The following is a 26301-nucleotide window of genomic DNA, read 5'->3' on the forward strand; positions in this document are numbered from 1 at the left end:
TTGACTATAGAATCTTGAATTCCACACCATTGCTCTCAACAGCACAAGTGAAATAGTAACTTATCAAAAATAAATGATCCAGACAAACAAAATTAATGAAAAATGCAAACTGTGAAAAAGTGGTAGGCTGTGTTGAAGTGGTCCCTGCCTCTACACCCTCACAGAGGGAGCGAACCAGGAGAGACTTCTCCAGCCAGCACCACTGCTGCAGTTCAGTCCCCAGTTCAGCAAACTGACACTTTTAAGTGCAAATGTTGGTCACAGCCCATTAAATAAGCCAGGGAACCATTTGGAGGAAGTGAAGTACAGTCGTTAGACCATACAGGAAGAACAGAGTTATTTTTCTTCTGCCTTTTCTAGGCACCAAAGCCACTGACACCTCAGTCATGCTTTTTTTTTTTTCTTCTCTTGTGGTAACCTACTGATGCTGTATAGCTGCCAGTCTTGTCTTTGCGGATATGCATCCGGTGTGAGAGACTCCCACAAACAGCCAGACGGTGCCCCCCATCTCACACAAACAGGTAGTTGAGTGGTGACTGGTCCAATATGAACTCTCCAATGCCGATGAAGTACATAACTTGTGCGATGCCGAAGAGAGGGGCGATGACCAACGCCCTGCAGCCTGCTCCCTTCAGGAAGGCTGAGGGTCCCTCCTTATGCATTATCTTCCTGCAGAGACAAAATAAAACACTCATTACATCAGCTAATGCCAGTAGACCTCACAAAAGAGCAAGCCAAAAGGTGGACATGAAAATGGGTGACTCCATACCTGACGCAGTCAACCACACCGTTGTAGCTCTCCTCAGTCACACCTTTATTTAGAGACTGCAGTCTTGTTTTCACAACTGAAATAGAAAGCAGGAACTTAGTTTCCGCAGAAACTAGAGCCGTTTACAAAAATACACAGCACTAGGCAAAGTACAAATTGATCACAAAACGAGTGATTCCCAACTCACCATCACAGGGGTTGACAGCCACGGCGGCGGTGGAGCCGGCCAGGCAGCCAGAAAGGAAAGCCCAGTAGAAGGGAGCCGCTTCGTCTTGAGAGGGCTGGCCCAGCCGGTTTAGGTGGGCAAACAATGGGAAGTAAACCACAGAGAAGGGAACGTCCCTGAAATGCAAGAAAACAAGTCTCTTCAAGTACTATGTTCTTGTTTAATTCACGCCAGCCCCATCCACACGTAAAAAATATATATCAGGCCTTTGAATTTATACGAACATGTAACAAGGGCTCACCTCATAAGGGTGGCCCCAAGGCCTTTATAAAGACCCTGGATGCCCTTTGTGTGCAGGAGCTCTCGGGCTATCTGGGTGGCAGACACCGCCCTGACGGCAGAGCTGGGCCCCACATTGTAGGACCTGCTCAGCACTGTGTTGGCGGCTACAAGCTTTGTAGTGGACATTATGGCTGGCTTTCTCTGCTGAGCTGCTGAGGGTAAGACAAGGGAAATTAATACACTTGAACAAAAGGCATTTGCCTGTTGCTGTAATCCTGTGTTTTACACCATCTACTCACAGCCCAGATGATAGTGTACTTGCTTACCTAGCCTTCCTGCGTCCTGAAGTTGAATCTTGAGCATTTCCATAGGAGTTGTAATGATAACCTGACACATGCCGGCCCCGCAACCAGCCAACATCTCCTTAAACACGGTCAAGCCCTTCCTGCTTGAGGAATCAAAAGATTAGAAATCATGTGGGATTGAATGGTCTGAATGATTACATAAGTCTAAATCGAATGTCTTCAATAGTTAAAGTGTAAATGGTAACGTGCCCATTTTTGTTGAGATGCTGCCGGAAGAAGTCATTTGCGGCTAGTTTGATGGCCTTCTCAGGGGTGACCAAGGTCAGATTGACAGCAGCGCCTAAAGACAAAACACATTTACCATCAGTCCAAGGTTAAGAACAACGAGGAACACGGCAACATGAGTAACTTCAAGACAACATGAGTAACACGGTAAACAGAAGAACAAGTCAAACTAGAAGAACAGGAGAGGAGACCAGAGGACACTGAAGGGGATGCAGAGAGAATGGAGTTACACAATTCTATTGGAAGGGGCAACTTTAAGATGTAGGCTAGTCTACACACCAGAGGGAAATGGATACATGAGAATGAGCGTAGCCTTAGCCGCTACTACAGGACAAAATGCTTTCCCAAGAACACCAAACAGCAATGGTCATAAATATTAGTGGAAAAACAGAGTGGTTACAAGCATTAGTGAGGACAAAGTAGAGTTGAAAGGAAAAAGAATGTTCACATATGTAAGAAAGGAAGGAAGAAAATATGTAACAGGTAAGACAAATATACAATGTTTGCCTAATTGAAATACAGTAGTGCAGTGTTGTAAGAACCATTAAATGATTTGCCTCCAGCGTGGCTGCGCCATATCGGCTAGCCTCTCAATATCCCAGGGGGACCCAAGTCTGTAATATGAAAAACACAGATGCAAAAAACAAGCACACAAGTGGAGCCTGTAAAACGAGCTCCAACCTCCTCTCCACATACACTATGTACAGTCAGTTGCTCATCATAAATGTGCCAGTGCTCCAAACAGTATTCCGCAAATGTAGTAACTAATTTCACTGAACATTGGATAGTGTGTGACCAATTAAAGGAGACCATTTCCTTTTGAAAAGGATTTGTGAATTGTCAACTGGCATTCATTCAACTGAAATAAAAACAATATTTGCAAAGGATGTAAATGCACATCACACTCAGTACACTAGTGACACAATGTTGAAGACAACATTGGACTGTCTCTCAAAATCAGTAATGAGCAACTACTCCATTCATTGTTTGAACAGCAACTTGACTGCTTTAACTCTAGGTGAATAATAAATCCCAATGAGCTTTTGCAACAAAAAAAAAATATTTAAAAAAACCCACATCTAGACCATCTTCGTTTGCAATGTCCCTAATAAACCCATTTGACTAGCTACATGCTATAACCACAGATACAACTACTACTAAAAATGAACTCTTACCTCTATACATCCCAAAAAATCCTTCTGATCGAACGGTTTTGACAAGGCAGTCCATCCTGAGAGAAAAGACATTTAATGAATGAATGTTTGATAACTAATAAGATTAAGAACCCAGTTCAACTACTGTAGATAAAGTGACAGTGAGAACTGAAGAGCATCAAGGGGCTTAGAATGGAGATAGCAGCTGAATGGGTGCACAGAGCAGATGGAAATTTCCACTCCACTCCCACATTCCCCTGGCTTACTCAACAGGGAAAAATGGGACAATGACGCGCCAGTCAGTCGCCAGACATGGGAGTTGAAGCCTGGCAGTAGTTTATGCTACAACAATGGCAACCGCGTTGTTTGAATTACAGCCCGAGGATTAACCGTGTTCTTACTTAATTACAGCCAAAAGAAAGCCATACATTGAAGTGTATTATTTTGGAATCACTTAAGTAGCACTTTAGCACACTAAATAGAATAATTCAGTGTTAAAATTGACTCATTTCCTACTCTAGGATACTTACAATAGATAATTGGAAACAGTTTTAGTACAGTGAAGATATTCTCTTAATCTGTCACATGAGTGAGTCCACATTAACACTGAATGATACATATTGCCATTTACATAATACTTAAACTATTTATTGATATGAGTGTTTACAAAATACACTTAAGTATACTGCTTTTTGGCTCCGGTATCCCATTCTACATTAGGACACTTCACATATATATTTAGTAATGTAACGAAGTACCATAAATAAATTGAATTGCCAATAATTAAATGACATGAAGGCAAAAAAGCATGAACAACATACATGTTTTTGTAGACCTGCTGGCCTTGCCTCTGATTCTGTAGCCTGGTCTTTACCAGGTCAATGGGAAATACACAGGTGACTCCCACAATGCCAGCAATACCACCGTTAATCAGTTTAGCAGGAAGGCTGAGAAAAAAGAAAACTGGTTGAGGTTTACAGAGTGACCACAAAAAAGCAAAAACACAGATGCCCCTTTGAAAACAGTGTACTTCTGTTGTTAATAAAACTAAACAAGAAAACCCCAATATAGGCCTACCCAAAAAACTGAATTGAGAATAAAAGACACAGAACTGCAGGTTGTACAGTAAGAGGAACTTTAGAGAAAACACCACAAAGGGACAGTACCTGATCTGCTGCTGGGGTGCCATGGTTGTAGTAGATGTAGAACAGAGCAGTAAGATTGTAGTAAGTGGTGAGAAGAGTATCAGCCAGGAGATCAAGTGACAATGAGCTGCTGTGCAGAGTTCTGGAGGAGAAGAGCAGGGGGGTTATATATAGACAAGCCTATCAGAAACTTGATTACACATGCCACATTATACCAAATGAACACAAAGCCTGTCCTACACACAAACATGCTTTTGGATAAATCTACGCCTACTCACACATCAAAAGGTCAAGAGGGTATAACGTACTAAGCTTACACAATGGCTCTTACTACGTCACTCACGTGGGCGTGTAGCTAAATACCACATGCCTATAACCGGAACTCATGAGACTAAGGCATCATCAGCTCGGTGTCTACGATTAAGCAGCATTCCGGATAGGGCTGGGTTTGAACACGATTTAACTCCAGTAACTTTCCTAGTTATGTTACGCCCCTCATTTTGTGCGGCTCAAATAAAAAAAAAAAATTTCACTTACATTTACAAAGATTCAACCTCATTTTTTTATTGACGATATTTAACATTGTTTTAATTACTAACTACAACCAAGTCACTAACGTTAACTACAGAAAATCTAAAAATTAACGACAGCTATAGTACAGTTCCGTAACTAGTTATCGAAAGTAGCTACAGTAGTTAGCTTGTAAGCTAACATTTACCGGAAACGAGTCATTAAAACTGTTACTTCTAACTACTGTAGTGTTACAAACGGCAGTTTAAAACGCAACGTTAACTTATTACAAGTAACGACATTGTTTCGCGAACTCGTAGTCTAATTAGTAACGTCGTTGGCGCTAATTAGCTGGCTAGCTACAGTTGCGAACTTCTGCAATTATTTCAATAAATATTGCATTGATATAAAATAAGCAATTGTGGCATGCTACATCAATACATGTAGTGGGTTCAGAGTTACATTAGCAAATTATACTCACTTCACGAAAATATCAGATAAGCGTTAGAAAAGCAACCGCAGGTTCAGCCTTACTCACTTCGGATTTTTTGCCTTCTAACAATACTGGAAATTTCCATTCAATTTTATCTAAAGGAGGGGCTAAACGCTGAAAGTACATTTCCAATCCATCCAATCGTTGTTTGTAGAATTACATTGGACTCACACGCTCCTCCCCCGCTATTGTTCGGGACAGAAGAAATATAGAAAAGACAAGATATAAATGTCATTGGTTAATGAATAGCCGAACAAATATAATGCTCCCGCCCAGTAGACGATCGACCTATTGCGTTCATATTATCAAACTGTGTCATGCTGTTGCTTAACCGAAAGTAATGGGCGTTTCGAGTCTTTTCGGTGAGTTGGCACTTCTGGCTCCGTTCACATGAAGAGGAAGGCTTATTTGGTTCCCGAACGGCTTGGTTAAAACATTTTACATATAACCCCAAAACCAAATAAAACTACATCTCCAATGTAAAAATGAAAACTTTGGCTAGAATTGTGTTGCAGTGTGAAATACCTGTTCAAAATGGTTAACATCAAACCTGTCCAAACTATTAGATTATGTATTTTTACTGATGTTAACAAATGCATGTGGTGCACAAAGATCTGTAGTGCAGATCTCCAATCTTTAATTCATATTTTTGTCATTTATCTTTGAAAGAAGTGTTGTTGATGCAAAAAAAAAAAAAATGAAATCATGGAGTCAAATGAACGGTTCCTTTCACCAATGTGATTTGATTACCAACGTTCACCAAAAAGAGCCGTTTAAAAAGAGCCGTTTGTTTGCGAGCCACCCATCACTACTAACGAATCGTCACATCTCTTGTAAAATACATTTTAGGGTATCGAGAAGCAAATATGTTCAATGGTAAAAAAATACTCTAAGTGGAGGATGTGACTATAAAATATCACATAACTGTGGTGATTATTCTTAAATTGTGCTAATTGTTTTTCTAAGGCTAATTGACTCCACTTCAGTCCTCATCCTCCTTATCCCAGAATGACAATAACATTGACTAAGTACCAGAAAACCCCCTGACTTGCAGTATTGTAATGATCAGTTGGTTTCCAATGTAATTTCAGCAGTACAAATATTTTGTCATAACCACAGTACAATATATGGTCTCAAATACATGGATTTCAGCCAATCAGGGTAAACATTTCCATTCGGGAACACAACCAAAACAAAACTACACAGGTTTGTTTGAATGCCCATAGCTAACACAATTCTCTCTGAAAGAATGCTGAGAAGGCAGATTCCATTTTGAACGATTTGCTTTATTCATTACTGTATCAGGGCTTTGCTCTTCAAAACACTACTCAATCTGGTAAGTCAGCTAGACAATTGACATCATTGTCATTTGATTATTTAAGAGTAAATCAGGTCAACAGTATCATATTCCAGTTTGTACAAAGTAAATTGGAATGCAAATAGAAAACAAAAACACGTATAATCCACTTGTCTTATTGTATTTCTTTAATATTATAGTGAAGCACAGCATCTATCAATCAAACAAATGTTTTTCATAAAGGCCTTTTTAAATCAGCAACTGTCACCAAGTGCTTATACAGAAACCCAGCCTAGAATGGCCACTGCATGCTAATATTAAGGCTTTTCCTAACCACAAGGAAAAAAGTCAATGAGTCATGAATTGTCAATGATCCTTTCAATTTTAGTTATCCAGTAGGATCAAAATGCAATTTTAAGGTAGTGGTAATGTAATAGTAGCACGATTCAAATGACCTCTCTGTATACATGTGTACTGTAGCTCACTTGCTGAGAGTATGGTCCTTGCAACGGCAGGATTGTGGGTTCAGTACTCATGCGGGGTAATATATATATTTTTTGGGTCATGTGCTAAATTACTTAAATGTGAATTAATCTTTTGTGGTGTTGAAGTTATTGCTGGCTGATATTACATTTTAGTGGTCATTTCCAGTCTATGCCTCCCCATCACTCCCACAGCACTGTAACTCCCCTCTGTGAGCCATGTCAATGTGAAAACAAGGGAGTCAAAATTATTTTCACTGTTTCCCCCTGTGAACAACTTAATTATATACCCAGGCTGTCTCCCCAAACACTTAATAATTTTACGACCACATGATCCTCCTGTTATTAAATTCTACAAGACCAACGTTTTCACTGGGAGCACTTTGGATATGATGTACACCGATAAAACTTTATGAAATCCCATACAATTATGTACATTACACTATAAAGATAAGGTTCATCTGAGATTCTCATTGTTGCTTGAAGAATCTTTAGGTTTTAGGCACTGACAAGAGCCCCAAAAAATGTGGGGTTTATACTGATAATAAAAAAAGTATATAATCATGTACGTGAGTGCACTTGCTGAAATAAAATCAACAGTAGTTTGTAACACTGTTGTTTATACTTTTTGAGACAGAACTTTGTTTCAAGGTTTTTAGAATTTAGAATGTTTTGGTTTTCCATCATACTAGATGTTTCAAATAGATTTACCATTTATCCTCACATGAACAGGATTACCAGATTACCAGGATAACAGAGGTGAAGTCAGGAAATAATTGCCAAGGTCTTGTGAGTCACCATGTTATTGCCATCAGTGCCTGTAGTGTATGTGTTGAGTGTGACGGCATGCTACGTTCCTGTGCAGTATGTGATTAATTCAGATTAGTGACAACTATTCACAGACTTCAGCTTTAATCACAACTCATTCATAGTATTGGTTCTCCACAAACAAATAGCTCAGTGACTAAATGGTCAGGACATGCAACAAGGGATAAACCCTCTAGGTAGATAAATACCAAGATAATCCGCGATTGTAAGCGAAACAGTAACAAATAAAGCACAGTCACGTATTTAACACAGAACGGGCAACCTGTAACCAGTATCCTCACTGTATCCACTACAAGCACATAAATACAGCGTTTACAACACGGATGTGGCCATATTGTTGCCACGAAGAATAGGCTATTTGAACAGACCATTCTTAATGCCACCTATATTGGTTACCATGGCCAACCTATCCGAGAATGGGAAAGCTTTGTCAGTTGGGGTGGATGTAGTTGTTCAGGCCAGCGTATGGGAAGACGTGTCTGAGTGGCTTTGAACACCTTGCGCCGTCTCCACTGCCAGCCTTGTGGGCGCACTCGTCACTGTTTGTGTTGCAGGTGCCACAGTGGCAGCTAAGGGCCACGGGGTAGGTGAACAGAGGGTCGGCACGGAGCGGGCAGCCAGGCAGTGTGACTGTACGATACTCCACTTTGTTGTAGGTACAGCCTCTCTGGATTAGGAACCGTGGTCCGGCCATCTCCTTCATGTTACTGTCCTAGTTATCACACACACAAACACACATGCTGAAGTAAGGTCTGCTGTGGCCCTGCATGGAGCTTGGAATGCCAAGGTTCACGATTAGATTTCCACTAGGTGCCAGTATTAAAAAATCTGAAAATGTAGGCACTCACTACTGTATGTTACTCAGGATAACAGTGCCTGCCGAATTTTGTGTAATGCTAACATGCCAAAATGTTTATTATTAATACATACATATATATATTTTTTATACTTATATTTTAACATTTATTCTCCATTGCAAAACATAATATGCTATCATTTATTCATCCTACTGCATTGTATGTACTGAACTTGTCTGAAGCTAGTAGTATGCTGAAATTATCTTTACCTTAGTTATACAATACAAAGGTAAAGAATAAAGCAAACATTTAGGTTGATAAAAACGGAAAATGTAATTAATTTATGCACTCCTTCAAAGGAATAATGTCACGATTAAAGCCTAACTTACCCGTGAATAGCAGAACCCCATACAAATGGTAGTGTTAATGGCCACACAGAAGTCACATTCTTGTTTCTCCACATATAGGGTGTATTCATTGGGCACACAAATGGTCACAGCTTGGCTGAACAGCAGGCAAAGACCACACATCACCACAGATGATTCCATTTTGCAAATAGCAACAACTTTCCGTCACACAAGAACCTGCGAGGAATAGAAATAAATAAATCAACCAATCAAACATTCTGCAGTTGGAAAAAAAATTAACAAAATCCTAACTAGTACATCTATGAAATCAATGATATCCAGTATATTTAAATAAAAATAAAACCATAGCATAACAGGAGCCACACCGATGTTCTTGACAGGTCAACTCTGCTCACTCAACTGGTAGATGTTACTACCTCCAGGTCTGATGATTCTGTTTCATTGGACCTGGTGGTCTTTATACTTGCAACCTAATCCACATTGACCCTCCAAGACCCTTATCTCCTATCTCTGACAGAGGGAAAGCAGAAAACTTCAGGCCACTTGTGAAAATTACATTAATTAATAATTGGCATCCTCTACAACTACTAAGTCCTACCAGGAAAGTGCTATAGGGTTATAACCTGTAATAACCTTACAATTACCTTGTTGTTTTGCATGCAAATTCTCTGCTGTAGTATGTGGCAGTCCCCACTGGAGGGCATTAGAGAAGCCGATTTCAAAGGAAGACAAAGAAAAAATAAGAGTTGGACTATTTTAAAAGAAATATACACATATTTTAAGTTACCAGTGGCTAAAGTTAGATTACATTTTTAATCACAGTTTGAAGAAAACTGAAGTATGGATTAATCTCAATTAAAGTTTTGAAAGAGTGAACTACTCCTTTAAGTACAGAATATGGAGTTCCACCAATACACCAAAAGAGAAAATTGCAGATGCAACCACAATTGTACATATTCACTTCTTTCAGAGCTATACATCCCACAGCACTCAAAGGCTAGACCTATTTTTATTTTATTTTGTTACATATCCTGTGGAAAACTACATCATAAAAAAGTGTGTTCTTGAAGTATGGTCGAACACGGCCATTTTTCCATTATTTATTGAAATTCACAGTTTAATGTTTTCATTTACTATGAAATTAAAACATTAAAAAATAAACAATTAACAGACAAACAAGGTATAATGGAATCATATTTAATGATCAAAGTCAAAGACTCATCAAAGTAGATAAACCCTGCATAAGGAACCAAAGATTAAAATGTTTTATTAATCGGTCCTTAAGACCTTCCAGTCTTCAGCAGTCCACTGGCAGTGCTTCATGGCCCAGACAAGCCTCTTCTTATTTTGCATACTGCCACTCAACTTTACATTTCCATTGTATTTGTTAATTGTCACTGGACCTGTCAAACCTGCAGCTCAAAGACTTCTCTTCACAGTTGAAACTGGGACTTGCTTAGTTCAACCAGTGTTCAGCTGTGCTCGAAACTGTTGTCTTGTGAGCCGCTTATGATGCAAACTGTTGACTCTCAGAAACTTGACTTCTGACTTATGATGGCAATATACTACTTCCTGCGGAACAATACCGTCCAAATAATGCATAAGATGGTGTAGTAACACAGTCTGTTCCAACACTGCTTTTAAAAAACACTACTAGTTCATTGGTTACAGTATACTAATATAACTTCTTTTTTTACCTAATCCTTTGCCAAAGTAAAGATGTGCATACCAAATTCTGGTCTTGCTACAATTAATTTCTAATAGAGATTATCCGTCTTTATTACATTGACTTTGGCCTATTAGCCTGATTAGGATCATAGATACAATAAGATTACATTGAACAAAATGAAACAAGTATACTTGTAGCAATGAAATAATAAATGAACAAGCTGTTCCGGGTTCCTCGGCAGTCATTTCAAAGCCAATGAAATGCATATATCTGTTCTCAATTTAATCTGGACTCTTAGATTACAGAACTGGTTACAATAGATCTTGTAGTCAACAATAACTAGCTTACATAGATTTCAGATGTCAAGTCCCCCAGTTCTATCAGGCTAAGGTATTTGATTTTAATTTTTCATGTTGTCTTATCCAGTCTAATCTGGTAACAGTTTCTTAACATTTCAGTACGTGGCATGTATGTCCAAATGCAATGTTCACTTTCTTGTTATTTTTACACATTCCAGGAAATGTAATAATCTACTTCTTCAATGGCAACAGATAACAAAGTTAACCAATATCCAGCAATCTAACAGCTTTACACCATGCCTCAATGAAGCTCCTTATCCAAGTGTTTTCATTTGAAGTTAATGATTTTAGGGACGATTATCCCAGGCTCTCAAAGGCGTGTGAAGTTTATTTTTTCCACAGGCCTACTGTATTCCTCCCATTTCAAACTGACATAGGGATAGTGAACAAAATCTAATAATAGTTCCGGTGGATTCAAAATCCTCTACCTTTTTTTTCACCCTACCAACAAGTGCTTAAAATATTTGAGGTTATTTAGTTTTTCTAAACTACTGGCTTGTGCAATGGATTTTTATTTTTTATTGGTGGCTGAACTATGACTGCAAGACTTGCTACAATGTGGCTTCTGTTTCAAAGCCGACTTTGTATCTCACCCATTCTAGCAAGTCAAATCATTGTGAAGGTTAGAGTGATATGCCTTGGAGTGCTGCAGGGTTTCTTTGTGCTAAAGCTTTGTCATGCATAGACAGGTACAATAGTGTCAGTCTGACCCTGCATGCTGTTCAAGTTTACAAGAACAAGACCAACAGTTAAAAAAAGTTTTTAATTGGCTGGAATCGGTCAAACACACTTGTCATGTCTGATATAAGGACCATTTCGTTTTACAATCTCAGAAGGCGGTGCGCCGGCACTTTTGTATGTTTTGTCGTTGCGTGATGATTAACTAACAGTGTATTTATGGTTAGCTGACACTAAGAGTAAATTCTTCAAAGCTTCTGTAGTGAAAAGTGGAGCACAAGGTATTTTTTTAACGGGAGGATGATCTACTGGTAGTTCTTTCAGCTTTGGTCAAACTCAAGTAAGGAAGGATTTAACGAATAGGAATATTGGACATTTGTTCTCAGGATCCTAGGGTATTTATATAAAGAAATGTATTTTCACTATGGACGTTAATTGTAAGTTCCAACAAACTGACATAATTTTAACACCTGATCTGTATTAATAATTGTTGACTCATAATTTATCTGCAATAATTTGGTTCTCTTTGAAAAAGCGTTTTTCTCAATCTTTCAAAAATAGTTTTCATTTCAAGGATTGACTTTGTACTTTCTTTTTAATGTAAATATCAGCGTGACACCTGTTCTGTAATTCAAACACCATTCGCATGCATCGAAAAAAATATTGTCCACTGAAAACAAAGGAAATTACATTTTAGCACAATTGCCAAGCAGTCAACCTGTGAAAAAAAGATTCGGACAACAAGTTACATTGGTTACATAGTAAAGGTTGACATTAGCTTTAGTCCCTCACTGATCGATCTCTGACGGACGTATTAACCATGGCAACGGGTACTGGGGGCCCCGTGGCACCGTTCTCTGTGTGGGACTATGTGGTGTTTGTGGGCACGGTCCTGGTGGCGGCAGGCATCGGCCTGTTCCAAGCCATCCGCGGTCGCAAGAACACTAGCAGCGATGAGTTCCTACTGGGGGGGCGTCAGATGACTGCTGTGCCCGTCGCCATGTCCCTCACTGCTAGTTTCATGTCTGGCATCACTGTAATTGGCACGCCGGCCGAGGCCTATCGGTTTGGGGCGGCCTTCTGGATCTTTGGCATTTCCTACGCCATTATGTCCACCATCACCGCTGAAGTCTTTGTTCCTCTCTTCTACCGGCTGGGCATCACCAGCACCTATGAGGTAATGAACCATACCTGGGTCATAAACAACACTGAAAACATTTGAGGTGCAACTAGCACACTGTTTATTTGGGGACTATTCTACTGGGTCCTCTGTACCAGTCAAACAACAAAGAGTATGGATATCATCTGAAAAGGGGATAGTGGATAGAACATAGGAGATAGTGGATAGAACATAGGAGGTAGTGGATAGAACATAGGAGGTAGGAGATAGAACATAGGAGGTAGTGGATAGAACATAGGAGGTAGGAGATAGAACATAGGAGGTATGGGATAGAACATAGGAGGTAGTGGATAGAACATAGGAGGTAGTGGATAGAACATAGGAGGTAGGAGATAGAACATAGGAGGTATGGGATAGAACATAGGAGGTAGGGGATAGAACATAGGAGGTAGGGGATAGAACATAGGAGGTAGGGGATAGAACATAGGAGGTAGGAGATAGAACATAGGAGGTAGGGGATAGAACATAGGAGGTAGGAGATAGAACATAGGAGGTAGGGGATAGAACATAGGAGGTAGGGGATAGAACATAGGAGGTAGGGCACAAGGAATAGGGTACAGGCCATAGGGAAACTTAGACAATAAATTAAAATGGATCAGCTGTGAGGAGACAATAAGAGTGGGTGTGTCATTGTATTTCAGGCTATTATTTATCAATAGTTCACATTACGTAGATTTTGATTGACTTACCTTGTATAAACAGAATGACATACTGCTGCGAAAGCAAATATACATTTACATATCAGATATATTTACCACTTGGGCAAAGCAACCATTTACAACCTCATAGAAAACAATGTTGAGCCTGTAGAGCTGCAGATTGACAAACTTTCTTTCTCAGTACTTCCTGACTAGGAACATATTATAGTATAGAAATTAAATAAACTAGTTTTGCCTAAAATGCTGCTTTTCTCTGCAGTATCTGGAGATGCGCTACAACATGTTGGTTCGCACTATTGGGACCTCCATGTACATCTTCCAAACGGTAAATATACAGTTCACATTGCTATATCATAAATAATGGGGAAAAATCGTACATTTAAAAAACGATGTTATGTGCATTATTATCATAAGGATATGGAAGAAATAATCCCCATAACACAAAAAAACTATTAATTAAAAACATTTGCAAAATCTGCTTTTCTCCCTTTTTCTCCCTACCTGCTGTTCTGAAGCCATCTGGTCATCCAAGCTAGATATTCTACCTTATGAATGTGCATCAAGCATATGTTTCCATCAATCAACTAATGGCTGTATTTGTTTCAAGGCCCTGTACACAGGAATGGTTATCTACGCCCCCGCGCTTGCTCTTAATCAAAGTAAGTAATGCTTCATGATTCACAAGAATATAATTAACTGTGTTTAGACTGAGGATCAATGGATATATTAGACAGATTTTACATTTTCCACTGATGAAATTGGTCTTTGATTTGACGATAAAAGTGAGGACTATCCAAATAAAGTATTACCATGATATTGTTTCATCAAAATGCTTAGGAACAGATTCAAACAACATCAGTATTGCTGGGCATGATTCATGTGTTTCTACTATATCTTCGTGGAAGAGGACTATTATTTGGTCAAGTCACGTCCACTGGTCTGTGAATGTGTGTTACAGTCACAGGGCTGGACCTCTGGGGAGTGCTGGTGGCAACTGGGGTTGTGTGCATCATCTACTGTACGCTGGTCAGTGGCTCATCTAAAATCCTTTTTAACATTTCCAGTCATTAAGAATCAATCCAGAGCAATTTAGGGATTATCTGTCAGGCTCAAGGAAGACAGATATTCCGGCATTCGATCAAGCAACCTTTCAAGTACTGATAACATGCTCTACCCACTAGGATACGCCACCCACACACCCAAAATCATCTCTTTCAGGTTATGACAATGTACACAATGACGTTTTGTAATCCCCCATGACTTGAGTGTCCTAGACAAACTCTATTCCCCAATTGCTCAGGTCCAGCAGGGGATTTCCTGGTCAGGTCATGTTTGGGAAACACACCAGAAACTACGCATGAACACATCTCGTGTGCATGAAAGGCAAACACATACTGACTCAGTGTTGGATTGGGGTTCACAGGGAGGTCTGAAAGCGGTGATATGGACAGATGTGTTCCAGATGCTCATCATGTTAGCAGGCTTTGTGGCCGTCATCGCCAGGGGGGCAGTCGTACAGGGGGGCCTGGGGAAGATCTGGGACGATTGTTACCAGGGAGGCAGGCTTGACGCATTTGAGTAAGTACAATGTCCGAAGTCCAAGTTTCAACACTATCACGTTATGAGCTTCCTCAAGATTCACCTGAGCTTCCACCTGTTATCTTCTTCTGCAGTTTTGATCCGGACCCTTTGAAGCGTCACACATTCTGGACCATCGTGGTCGGAGGCAGTTTAATGTGGGTGTCCATGTACTCCATCAACCAGTCCCAAGTTCAGCGTTACATCTCCTGCAGAACTTTAACTCAAGCCAAACTGTGAGTAGCTATCCCCTCCACAACGGTTTGGAGCCTTCATGGCATTTGGTAAAATCTGTAATTGAAGAATCACGTCATGTCATTCCGTTTGCTTTCTCCCTCCTTCAGGTCACTGTATGTCAACATGGTCGGTCTCTGGGTGACTGTGAGCTTAGCGGTGTTCTCCGGCCTCACCATGTATTCCATTTACAAGGACTGTGATCCACTCACTAATGGTGATGTAGGGGCGATTGATCAGGTACATCTAAAATTAACAAGTGTTAACATGGTGTGGAAGACAACTGTACATGGACACCATAGATAAAGCATAGCTTTGTTTAATGGTTTACATGCACATGGGAAAAACTCAGTTGCTAGCTGGGTTTCTCTAGCCAATATGGAATGAGATTATCCTTTGTATCAGGAAGGACAATAAAAGAGATAACTATCAATAACAGTGGTAAAAGAACAAAAGGAAAAGGTGTGTCATCCTGGCAGACACCTCCTCCCACCTAATCAAGTCGTAAAGATACTTAAGATAGTAAATAACTAAAGTACATTTCTTTTTTTGTTTAACACATTTTATTGATTTTTGCCAGTAAAAAGACAATTCTGAACAAAAAGCAGTTCAAATCTTGGCCGTACAAAAGTGCAGTACAAGTGGTATAGAACAGCAATAATCAAAACACCCACCCCACCCTCATCCAATCCGTCCATCCCAATCCCAACCCCATCCAGTCCAAACCCTACAGTCTTTCCTAAGAAATAGGCACATTAATATGTATAGTAAAGTATGTTACTATAAAGTAAATACCTACAAGCATAAACACAGTTTAAAAAATAAAAATAAATAAATAAAATAAATACATTCAAAAAATTTAAAAAGAAATTACAATTAAAAATGTAAATGCTGTAAATTAGAAATAAATAAATGCTAAATCACAAGGGTGAGAAAAGGGGAGATGAGGGGGGGCGGGGGGGGTCATCATCTAGTCAGTTTCCTGTATGGGTCTTTGTAAGCTCTCAAAGTATGTCATGAAGGGGGTCCAAGTCCTTTCAAAGCTCTGTATGGAGCCTTTCAGTGTGTATCTAATTTTCTCCAGTTTCAGGAAAAAAACAATGTCTCTCATCCATCTACTGAATGTGGGTGGTGTTTGTTCCTTCCACAGGAGTAATATCTGGCGTCTAGCAAGCAAAGAGGTGAATGCTATAACAGCATAAGCCCTGCCTTTAAGAGATTTAGTTTCTTGTGTAAAGCCAAATATGGCACATATTGGGTTTGGAGGGATGTCTATACCAAACATTTTGGAGTAGGCCTGAAATATGTCAGCCCAAAATGTATTGAGATGGGGGCAAGACCAGAACATATGTATGTGGTCAGCTGGCTGACTTTTACAATGGGGACAAGCAGGATCAGCACTAGGGAAAATCTTGGCCAGTTTAGCCCTGGTCCAGTGTACTCTAAAAGGATTTTAAGTTGAATTAGGCTGTGTCTGGCACAAGGAGAGGAGGTGAGTACTAGGCCAAGTGCTGCCTCCCATTGATCCTCTCTCATTGCTTCCCCAAAGTCATCCTCCCAGAGCTGTCTTATTCCTTGCAGCGAAAGGGGAGAAATGTTGCAGATATCATTATAAAGACTTGAAATTAAGCCTTTCCGATGCGGAGATAAAGAGAGGAAATTGTCTATTGTATTATCTGTTGGAAAGTATGGGAAGGAGGCAACATTACAAAATGTCTTACTTGGAGATATCTAAAGAAATTAGACTTTGGCAGATCGAATTTCTCAGAGAGTTGTGCAAATGACCCAAAGCTGCCCTCAATAAAGAGATTGGAAATAGATGTAATGCCTTGCGCTAGCAGTAGTTAGTGTAGGGTATATTGTGTCAGAATGGTGATTTATGGCCCTAGGGGGTGGGACTTCCATATTGATGTGACAGGTGGGCGGGACATCCGGTTTGCATGGGTGGGACTTCCGGTATGACGTATGTTAGGGTGGGACTTCCTGTATGACGTATGTTAGGGTGGGACTTCCGGTATGACGTAGGTTAGGGTGGGACTTCCGGTATGACGTATGCTAGGGTGGAACTTCAGGAGTGACGTATGCAAGTCCGGTGACTTTGTGATTTATGATTACATTGATGTGTCAGTGTTTGATGTTTTACAATGCCTGATGAGCAAACCAGACTAGTGTTATAACAGGTGGGCTATGTTTGATGATTAACAAATGGGGCTTAGGGTTCCGGAATGTTAAATTCCCAGGCAGTAAATAAGTGTTGTGTCAGCAGTAAGTTGTTTGGTGTACAGCAAATGGTGTTCGACAAATATAAAACCCGTGTTTTATGTTCTGACAAGTGTTGCAACAGCTGGCATACAAACGGTGTTTGTTAACCTTTCATGTTTTATGGGTTGACTGGCGGGGTATGTGTATTTAAACCACGCCGACATCGGGGTTGGTCATTCAGTCTTGCCTGAGCGAACTTACCTACACATTACATAACATGGAGGATTGTGCTGCTATCAATGTTTTGGGTGAAACACCGGTGAAAGCTAACAGCTTAAACGCAGCTCAGCGATTTGGTAAGAAATTGCAAATGGACCGCAGAGATGCAATCAACATGCCAGCCCCGAAGAAACCGATGCAGAGTTTAACCCGAATCCATCAATTACACCCGGATATGGTGGCACAGGAGTGGAAATTGGACGATGGTCGGATCGGGGGATACATCTTCAACCCAGAGCAACCGGAGGTTGCATTTTATGAATTACCCGAAGGCCAAGTGTTTAAGGCTGGTGTGACTGATCAAATGGTTTTTAATGGCAGTTTATGGGCCACCTTTCGAAAAGTGTTTTATTTGGGGCCAAAACAAGGCCCACATAATACAGTAGATGTACTGTTTAAAGTTGTCGATGGGCTGAAAGAGTATGACTCTGTCAGATTGGAGTTATTCCCGGAAAATATCGGCGTTAGTTTGTGACTGCGGACTGATCGACTGACCTAAGACCCCGAAGCCCCGCCTTAAGCCAACACCTTCATCAGCACAGCATAAAAACCGACAGACCGCCGGTGACATTCAAGCAGTCGTAAGAATTTACGAAACATGTCTCAAGATTACAACCAAGCGGTGATTGAAGAACCCAAGGCTGAGGACTGGCTGTGTGACGCCTGGGATGACAACGCTGAAGCCTTCTACGGAACCCCCGACCCAGACAGCTCGATTCCACCGGCATACCCGCAAGAAACTACCATTGGATTGACAGGGTTGGTGATCAACTAGGTCCTCTTAACCTGTCATACCTTTCAAATGCTAACAAGAGTTATCACAAAATGGACAAACACCTTGCACCAAAAATTTTAAAGATCATCAAAGCAACAATGGGTATGATTCTGGAAAACGTTGTTGGGGCTATTCTACACAAAGCATGCATCGGATGCGAAGTGGACCACCCGAGCCAGACAAGACATTCATGTCTCGAACCGCCTGAGTATTTTTTTGAGGCCCATTATGATGACATTGTGGCGACAGTTTTAACACCGCGACTGAAACATGTGTTGGTCAAGGCTTTGAACGCATCTGGTTTTCACACACCGATGACTGATGTTCACGAGGCCGCTGAGAACTTTCTGCACGAGCTCAAGTTGGAGCCGAACATCACACAGAGACTGAGTGAGAACAGGGATGAGTACATGGACAAATTTAATGAGGATGTTGTCTGCGACGCAGCGGGGTCATGGTTTGATGAAAGCAAAGAGTCTGTAGTCTAAGGCCGGGGCAGCTTCAGTTCTCATGTTCACATGTATATAAAGAAAGACTATGAGAAATCTGAATGTTTGTGTAACTTTTCTGAATGTATTGGTTGTGTAATTTCGAAAACTCAAATAAAACATTGTTAAACATGTATTAATTCTCATTATTGCTCGAACACTCTACGATGTCTGAACAGGTTATGAAAAGTATTTACTATGACCCGGCAAACCCTGGTGCTTATGTGGGTAGAGAGGGTTTGAAAAGAGCATACTTGGAAAAAACCGGGGAGAACCTCAAAAATGGTGAGGCCGATGACTGGCTGCTTGCCCAGGATACATACACGCTACACAGGCCTGTAGCTATACATTTTAAAAGAAATAGAGTTATTGTTCATGATATAAATTCACAATTTCAGCTGGATTTGGTTGACATGAGTGCTTACAGTGTGGAAAACGATAACATGAAATTTATGTTAACATGCATAGATGTATTAAGCAAATACGCATGGATTCGCGTGCTGAGAAATAAAAGCGCTATAGAGGTAAAGCAAGCATTTGAAGACATATTAAAAGAAGGAAGAACACCACAAAAAGTCCAAACGACAAGGGGAAGGAGTTTTTTAATTCACATTTTGAAATGTTGATGAAGAAGTACAACATAAAACATTTTGCTACAGGAAATGATGTCAAAGCGAGTATCATTGAGAGGTTTAATAAAACAATTAAATCACGAATGTGGAGGTATCTGACAGCAGCCAACACTCACCGCTATGTTGAGGTTATTCAAGATTTAGTTCGTGGGTACAACCATAGCTACCATCGGTCTATTAAGATGAAGCCTGCTGACGTTTGTGAAGAAAATGTTAGATTAGTTCTCAAGAACCTGTATGGCACAACATTAACGAGAAATGGTAATCAAAGCTACAAGTTCCAGGTTGGGGATACTGTGAGACTCTCAAAGCTGAGAGGTGCGTTTACAATAGGCTATGAAAAAGGGTACACAGATGAATATTTTACAATAACAGAATGCATTCCTCGGGTACCTCATGTATATAGAATAAAAGATTACGATGGTGATGTGATAGTTGGGACCTTTTATGAACAGGAATTGCTGAAAATAATCGTGGCCAAGGATAAAACTTTTAAAGTGGAAGCAGTTTTGAATGAGAAAGTACAGAAAGGGAGGAAAATGAGTCTTGTGAAGTGGCTTGGTTGGCCTGAGAAATTCAACAGCTGGATACCATCGGAACAAGTGGTTGACCTAGAAACTGGATAAAACTACAGGGTTTACAGGATCACGTCATTTACATTGACTGCGATCAGCATGGGTGACGGTGGCTTCTACATAACGATGTCTATCCAAGCAACACAAGTTCGTGCTATACCACTAAATTTGCCAAAGGTATAGATTTGAAAGGCGATTGGGAAGTATCTTTGATTGAGTTCCAATACCCGCATACGTGGAATACTTTTACACGGGGCGAAAACGCATTTGAACTACATGACTTGAAAAACAACAAAACTTGGAAATATGAACTCGACACCGGTTATTACAGCAGCATATTAAAACTAGTGATAGAGCTCAACAGTCATATAAAAACACATGGTTTATCGGTGGGGTACGATGAATTTAAAAATAGAGTGTTTCTAAAAGGTGAACCACAGTTTAGTTTGAAATTTAGCGCAAAACTGGAACAGATATTGGGGTTAAAACCAGGCGAGCGGTGGCCCGCCACATGGTACGGAACATACCCCACAGATATTCTGGCGGGGTTTAACACCCTATACATCTACACAGATATAATTGATTATCAATGTGTTGGTGACAGTCATGTCCCACTGCTGCGAACTGTACATATTACAAGGAGAAAGAATGAAGTTGTCACAGTGACGTACGACAAGCCACACTACGTACCTCTTAGTAAGAGACAATTTGATGAGATCTGTATTGAAGTAAAATCTGATCAAAACCAGCTGGTTTCATTTGTAGTGGGGAAGGTGATTGCAAAATTACACTTCAGACCCATCAAACAATCTTTTAGAGTTTAAGATGCAGCCGCAGAAGCTCTATGATGATCCTCAAAGGTATGTTGAATACTACACAACACAGGCCGGTAACGGTTTACCAGGGTATCATGGTAGCTCAGCAATGTATGGGGCCGGTCTAGGGGGGCCTTTTCCGAGGGCTTTTCCGGATGGCAATACCTTTGTTGAAGCGCGGGTTCTCCATAGCAAAACCACATCTGAAGAGTGCGGCTAGGAATATAGTCGGCGATGTTGTCAACAGTGTTATGTCACAACAAACAAAACAGCAGGATGGTTCTGGATTGATGGTTATGTCTCGAGGTGTTAGAAAGAGACCACCTGGTAGGCGGAGCCTACCCAAGAGTAAAAAACGCAAGAATGAGACAAAAACAAGAGCCAAGGTTAAAAGAGGACATACACCCCGGAGGACACTCAAAGGGAACACAACAAATCTGATTAAGAATATATTTTAGAGAGATGGCACTCCTACACCGTATGTCTGGCGAATGTATGAAGACAGAGTTGGATTTATTCACAGTTCCATTCACACAGACATCTATCGAGAAAAATACATACATTGAAATACCGACCCTATCAGCAATATCTGACGCAGCCCCTCTGGAGTTCTTTATTGCCGGGAATGGCGAAGACTACGTTGATCTAAACAATACTTTGCTGTACCTACGTGTAAAAGTCACTAAACCGGACGGAACTAATATTGATGCCGGAGCACGTGTTGGGGTTATCAACTATCCGATAGCCACCCTATTTTCACAAGTGGATGTCTCCTTGGGTGATCGTTTAATTAGCCAGAGTAGCAACACATACCCCTACCGAGCCGTTATAGAGAGCATTCTGAATTATGGATGTGATACATTAAAGACACAGTTTTCAGCTGGGTTGTTTTACAAGGATGCCGCAGGTCACATGGATGTTACGGACCCTGCAGGCGAGAACGATGGACTTACGAAAAGGGCAGCCTATTCGGCGGATAGCACAACATTTGAAATGATCGGCCCTGTTCATAGCGATATCTTCTTTCAAGAGAAACTTATGTTAAACAGCGTTGACATAAAGGTTAGGATGGTGCGCGGTAAAGATGAGTTCTGCCTTATGGGGGTCGGGGATGTGCGTTATCGTTTGCATATACTATCAGCATCACTATTTGTCAAGAAAGTGTCTGTTTCACCAGCCGTGAAACTTGGACACGCTCAAGCGCTACTCTCAACCAATGCCAAGTACCCAATTGAAAGAGTGTGTATGAAGACATTTAGTTTACCGGCTGGGGGTCGTGTTTGTAACCAGGAAAACCTATTTTTAGGACCTCTGCCAAAATGTATTGTAATCGGATTGGTGGACAATGACAGTTTTACCGGAAGTTACACAAAGAATCCATTTAATTTCAAACATTATAATTTGGAGTTTATGGCTATGTATGTAGATGGTCAGCAATTTCCTAGCAAACCATTCCAACCAAATTACACAACAGGGTCAGCAGTGCGTGAATTTTACCAATTGGCCTTAGCTTCAGGAAAACACCTAAAGGACCAAGCCTTGGCTATTGACAGGTCGGACTTCTTACACGGCTATGCCCTTTATGCATTCAACTGCGCGCCAGACGAGGAATGTGGTCAGCACATATCCTTGATCAAATCAGGGAATGTACGACTTGAGATGAGGTTCAGACAACCACTACCCCACACAATTAATTTAGTTGTTTATTCAATCTTTGACTCCATTATCGAAGTGTCAAACCGGCGACAAGTCATGGTTGACTACTATTAGGAGAACTGTGTGGAAATGAATACCGCAGAGTTGACCAGTGTGGTGAACCAATTTTCATCTAGGACCCATTTCTATGGTGTGCTGGCAAGTGACCAACTACCTAGGGTGCCTGTCCGAGATGTTGCATCAATGATGATTGTTAATACACACCCAAGCAATCACCCTGGGGAGCACTGGCTGGCTATTTACATAACGGATGATGGCATTGGAAGGTTTTATGACAGTTTTGGAAACCCCCCGGATTTTACATATTTTCCCAAGTCAATCAAGGCCTTTCTGAAAACCTGTGAGAATGTGGAATACAGTTCAAAACAAGTACAGGACCTGGTTTCAACCACGTGTGGACAGCATTGTTTGTTCTTTCTCTTTCTTATGACAAAAGGTCTGAGTTATAAAGATTTTATGTCTTTTTATGCTGATGATTTACGAGAAAAAGATTCCCTAGTCTCAAAGTTTGTAGCTAAGATGTACCAGAGTAAGCGTGATAAGCAAATGTTTAATTGCATACAACATGCTCAATCTTGTGAAACGTTTAATTTGTGCCATGGTTGTTGAAGAAATAGAAAAGCCAATCACGTGTATGTCAACTTTATTATTAAAAAATAAAAACATTTGTAAAACCACATCAATGTTTACATAATATTTTTCATACAACATTTATTCAAGATAAAACAAACATACAATGTATCACAAATCAAATAAAAACATTAAAATGGAAGCCATTTTGCGGGGTCCGTGGTATGAGATTCAAAGAAAGCTTTGGTTGTTTGAAAACCAGTTGCTGGTGGTGTGGCTAAATCATCCATTGTGTCACCAGACGTTTGTTTATACAAATTGATTTTACGTCTTACATGCGCATTTGGAATAGTTGTAAAAGGCATGTTGAGACATGCCATGGCCTCTAAAAACACACCCCACCCCAACGGTCTTCTGTCGTCAGCAATTTTATTGGTAGCTGTCACACTTTTAACAAGATCCAATAGGTGTGAGCCCTTGATTATCTCTCCTTTGAAAACAAATTCACCATTTGAATTCCATGAAGTCAAATCTTTAGACCTGTGCATTCTATTAAGAATATATTCAACATTCTTTCTACGCTTCACAGGCACATTATCCAAAATTTCATCAACAAGGTCAACATTTCGGTCAACAGTTTGCTTATTCTCAGTCACGTTTACTACAGCAGACCCGGTCTCAGACCCAGGTAGACTTAAAGTCAGGGTGTTTGTATCAAGCTCCCCCTGGCGCACAACAGTCAAAAATCTTTGTAAAATGGCAGAGTATCTTTTAGCTTTCTCATGTAAATCCATATCAGGCTTCAACAGTATATTGCGAATCGATGAGTCCAAATCATTCTCAACAGACTGTCTTACATCGGTGCTAGTCGTTTTGGATTCTCGCAGTTTTTCCAACTGATGTTGTGGCACCAGAAACATTTTCTGAGCATGCTCCATGTTGTTTAACCCTGTCTCGATGCAATTAGACTGGTTAAGAATGGAACTGCAACGCTTAGTAACGGCAGTAGAAAACCTCCAGATTGGTTGATGGTTTTTCTTTTCCGTGCAACTGAAGTGTTCTTTCTAGACATGTATATAATTTTGGCTTTTTGTCTCTTTACTTTTCGGAGCTGCGACTCGGTTAAGGGTATATTACCGCGCCTTAGATTAAGCGCTATTTCACAGAGTGATAGAATGAGGTCGGTGGATGCTGATTCTAAAATAACTTTTCGTTGACTTGCCGGTGCCTTAAATATCATTTTCAAAAGTGGTAAATTTCTACGAATGCGTTTAGACATGATCAAACTTTCTTAGGAACGTACATGACAGGCCAATCCCCTGAAAATAACCCTGTTCTCAGACGGTAGTCTTCTGGTGTTGTAGCTTTAAAGTCAATAAGTAAATAACCAAAAGGCGGATGTGTTGCATCTTTAAAACTCTCCATGAAGAATCGAGAAAGACCGGGGTATATCTGTCTGCCTAAAATACTAATCTGCTGATTGTCGCGGGGGTTTTTAAACAAGATGAGGTAGTTTGTGTTCAAATTAATAGTTCTACTAGATTTGCCTTTAACAAACATGTTTTGGACGAGGTAAATTGCACTCAGGTTACGGTGGTGTGAATATTGTGTGAAAACTCGCTCCATCTCCAAACTCTCTGATGCACTTTTCATTAAATCGTCAATAATTAAAAGGTTGTTTTTCTGAATCGGTAGCAGATTGTCATCACACAGCGATGTTGGTAGACCTTCTATGAAATGTATCTCCCTTACTTTCAACAGTTCGTCATACAGCGGTTGCCAACATGAATAAACCCAGACGATATTTTGAATTTCTTTGGAGAATACAACCTCTGCATTATCCAACAACATCTTTACAAAATATGTTTTACCAGAGTTACTGGGGCCACTAATGACACAGCTGAACGGGTGTTGTAGTCGCGGGTCAAAACCGCTATCCATCCTAGACTGTGGTTTAGTACCCATAAGGCCTTGTGCTGTAATCAGGGAGCAGTACACCCTTGTTGTACACAACTCTGAAACGCTTAGACACTACTCGGTTTTTCAACGTGAATGTTCTTTTATCTCTAGCAATTGTGTCTGCATTAGCAAGGACATGATCATCATCACCGCCCTCACCCCGTACAAAGTTGTCAACCAGTCGTGTCAGCGTCTCCAAATTAACAATGGTTGTGTTGTAGCTGTTGAGCGTAATGCCTTTTGCTTTGAGACAGGTCAGACCTTTAACAGTTTTGTAACCATATGTCTTTGGCCCACCACTAACAAATTGAGCTATGCTGTCACCATCCGGTAACTCATCGGTCAAGTCACCCAAGAACGGGTCCAGTGGGGGGACCCAATCCCCATGGCGTGTGACAAAGATCACGGAATCAGTGTCTGTGTAGAGTACACGTCTATCCAACTTTTCCAAGAGTGAATACAACTCGAGTCTAGCATAAGCTGTTGTGAACGCGGCAATAAATATGTTGCCGTTACGTGGTTTGATTGGTGTCTGTTTTGTGTAACGCCACTGTACCATCTGAGATGAACGAGAAATAACCAACATCTATTTCACTGGAAAAAAGGTAGTGGCTAAGCTCCTCCGGATCTGTAATTAACATTGTGTTCATAAGGTTAGTCCGCTCACCCATCTTACCCCAAAGACTATTCATTGCCAATTTAGCTAAAGATCGCCTAGCACTGTTTACAACAATGTTTTCCTTGTCAAGCTGCACACCCTCCTTTTCATGATATTCACGGATATACCGGTCTTTAGCCTCATCGTCAACCACAGATGGTGGGAAGCCACTAGCTTCCTGCTTGTGCTTCAGGAATGTTCTCATGTAATCTGCAAAAAGATCATCTGATGTCCTGGTGAAATTCCAGATTTCAAATATTTCCACAATGCGATAACCTTTCTCAACAGCTTTAACCAGCTCAATAGAAACCCAGGTACCGGTTAAAGATCTTTCTGAATCAGTATGTGAACAATCAGTTACCTGGTTTTCAGACTCTGCACATAATCTACACAA

General features: G+C 40.5%; 3 protein-coding genes across 4 annotated transcripts in view; 1 reads left to right on the plus strand and 2 right to left on the minus strand.

Moving 5' to 3' along the window:
• Window positions 1–390: 390 nt before the first annotated feature.
• On the minus strand, window positions 391–5211 carry slc25a55a (solute carrier family 25 member 55a). 2 transcript variants are annotated; one of them, XM_010866555.3, is made up of 10 exons: window positions 5098–5211; window positions 4128–4248; window positions 3783–3908; window positions 2983–3038; window positions 1772–1862; window positions 1544–1662; window positions 1237–1426; window positions 957–1111; window positions 770–845; window positions 391–669 (listed from the first exon to the last, which is right to left on the minus strand). In XM_010866555.3, the coding sequence occupies exons 2-10, from the start codon at window positions 4148–4150 to the stop codon at window positions 510–512; spliced, it is 996 nt and encodes a 331-aa protein (XP_010864857.2). In that variant the 5' UTR covers window positions 4151–4248; window positions 5098–5211; the 3' UTR covers window positions 391–509. The 2 variants fall into 2 exon arrangements, with proteins under 2 accessions (XP_010864857.2, XP_010864856.2); XM_010866554.3 differs by having other exon boundaries at window positions 1237–1429.
• Window positions 5212–7739: 2528 nt separating this feature from the next.
• Window positions 7740–9303, minus strand: tshba (thyroid stimulating hormone subunit beta a). The gene is made up of 3 exons (XM_010866556.3): window positions 9247–9303; window positions 8903–9097; window positions 7740–8428 (listed from the first exon to the last, which is right to left on the minus strand). The coding sequence occupies exons 2-3, from the start codon at window positions 9059–9061 to the stop codon at window positions 8147–8149; spliced, it is 441 nt and encodes a 146-aa protein (XP_010864858.2). The 5' UTR covers window positions 9062–9097; window positions 9247–9303; the 3' UTR covers window positions 7740–8146.
• Window positions 9304–11539: 2236 nt separating this feature from the next.
• The window catches only part of slc5a8l (solute carrier family 5 member 8, like), a 39090-nt gene continuing 24328 nt past the window's right edge, over window positions 11540–26301 (plus strand). The window contains exons 1-7 of the mRNA XM_029114177.2: window positions 11540–12764; window positions 13686–13751; window positions 14034–14085; window positions 14385–14452; window positions 14850–15004; window positions 15100–15240; window positions 15349–15478. Coding sequence (XP_028970010.1) covers window positions 12408–12764; window positions 13686–13751; window positions 14034–14085; window positions 14385–14452; window positions 14850–15004; window positions 15100–15240; window positions 15349–15478 — 969 coding nt within the window. The 5' untranslated portion in view covers window positions 11540–12407. The remainder of the gene's footprint in view (window positions 12765–13685; window positions 13752–14033; window positions 14086–14384; window positions 14453–14849; window positions 15005–15099; window positions 15241–15348; window positions 15479–26301) is intronic.

Source organism: Esox lucius, chromosome 17 (genome assembly GCF_011004845.1).
Source record: "Esox lucius isolate fEsoLuc1 chromosome 17, fEsoLuc1.pri, whole genome shotgun sequence".
Taxonomy (NCBI): domain Eukaryota; kingdom Metazoa; phylum Chordata; class Actinopteri; order Esociformes; family Esocidae; genus Esox; species Esox lucius.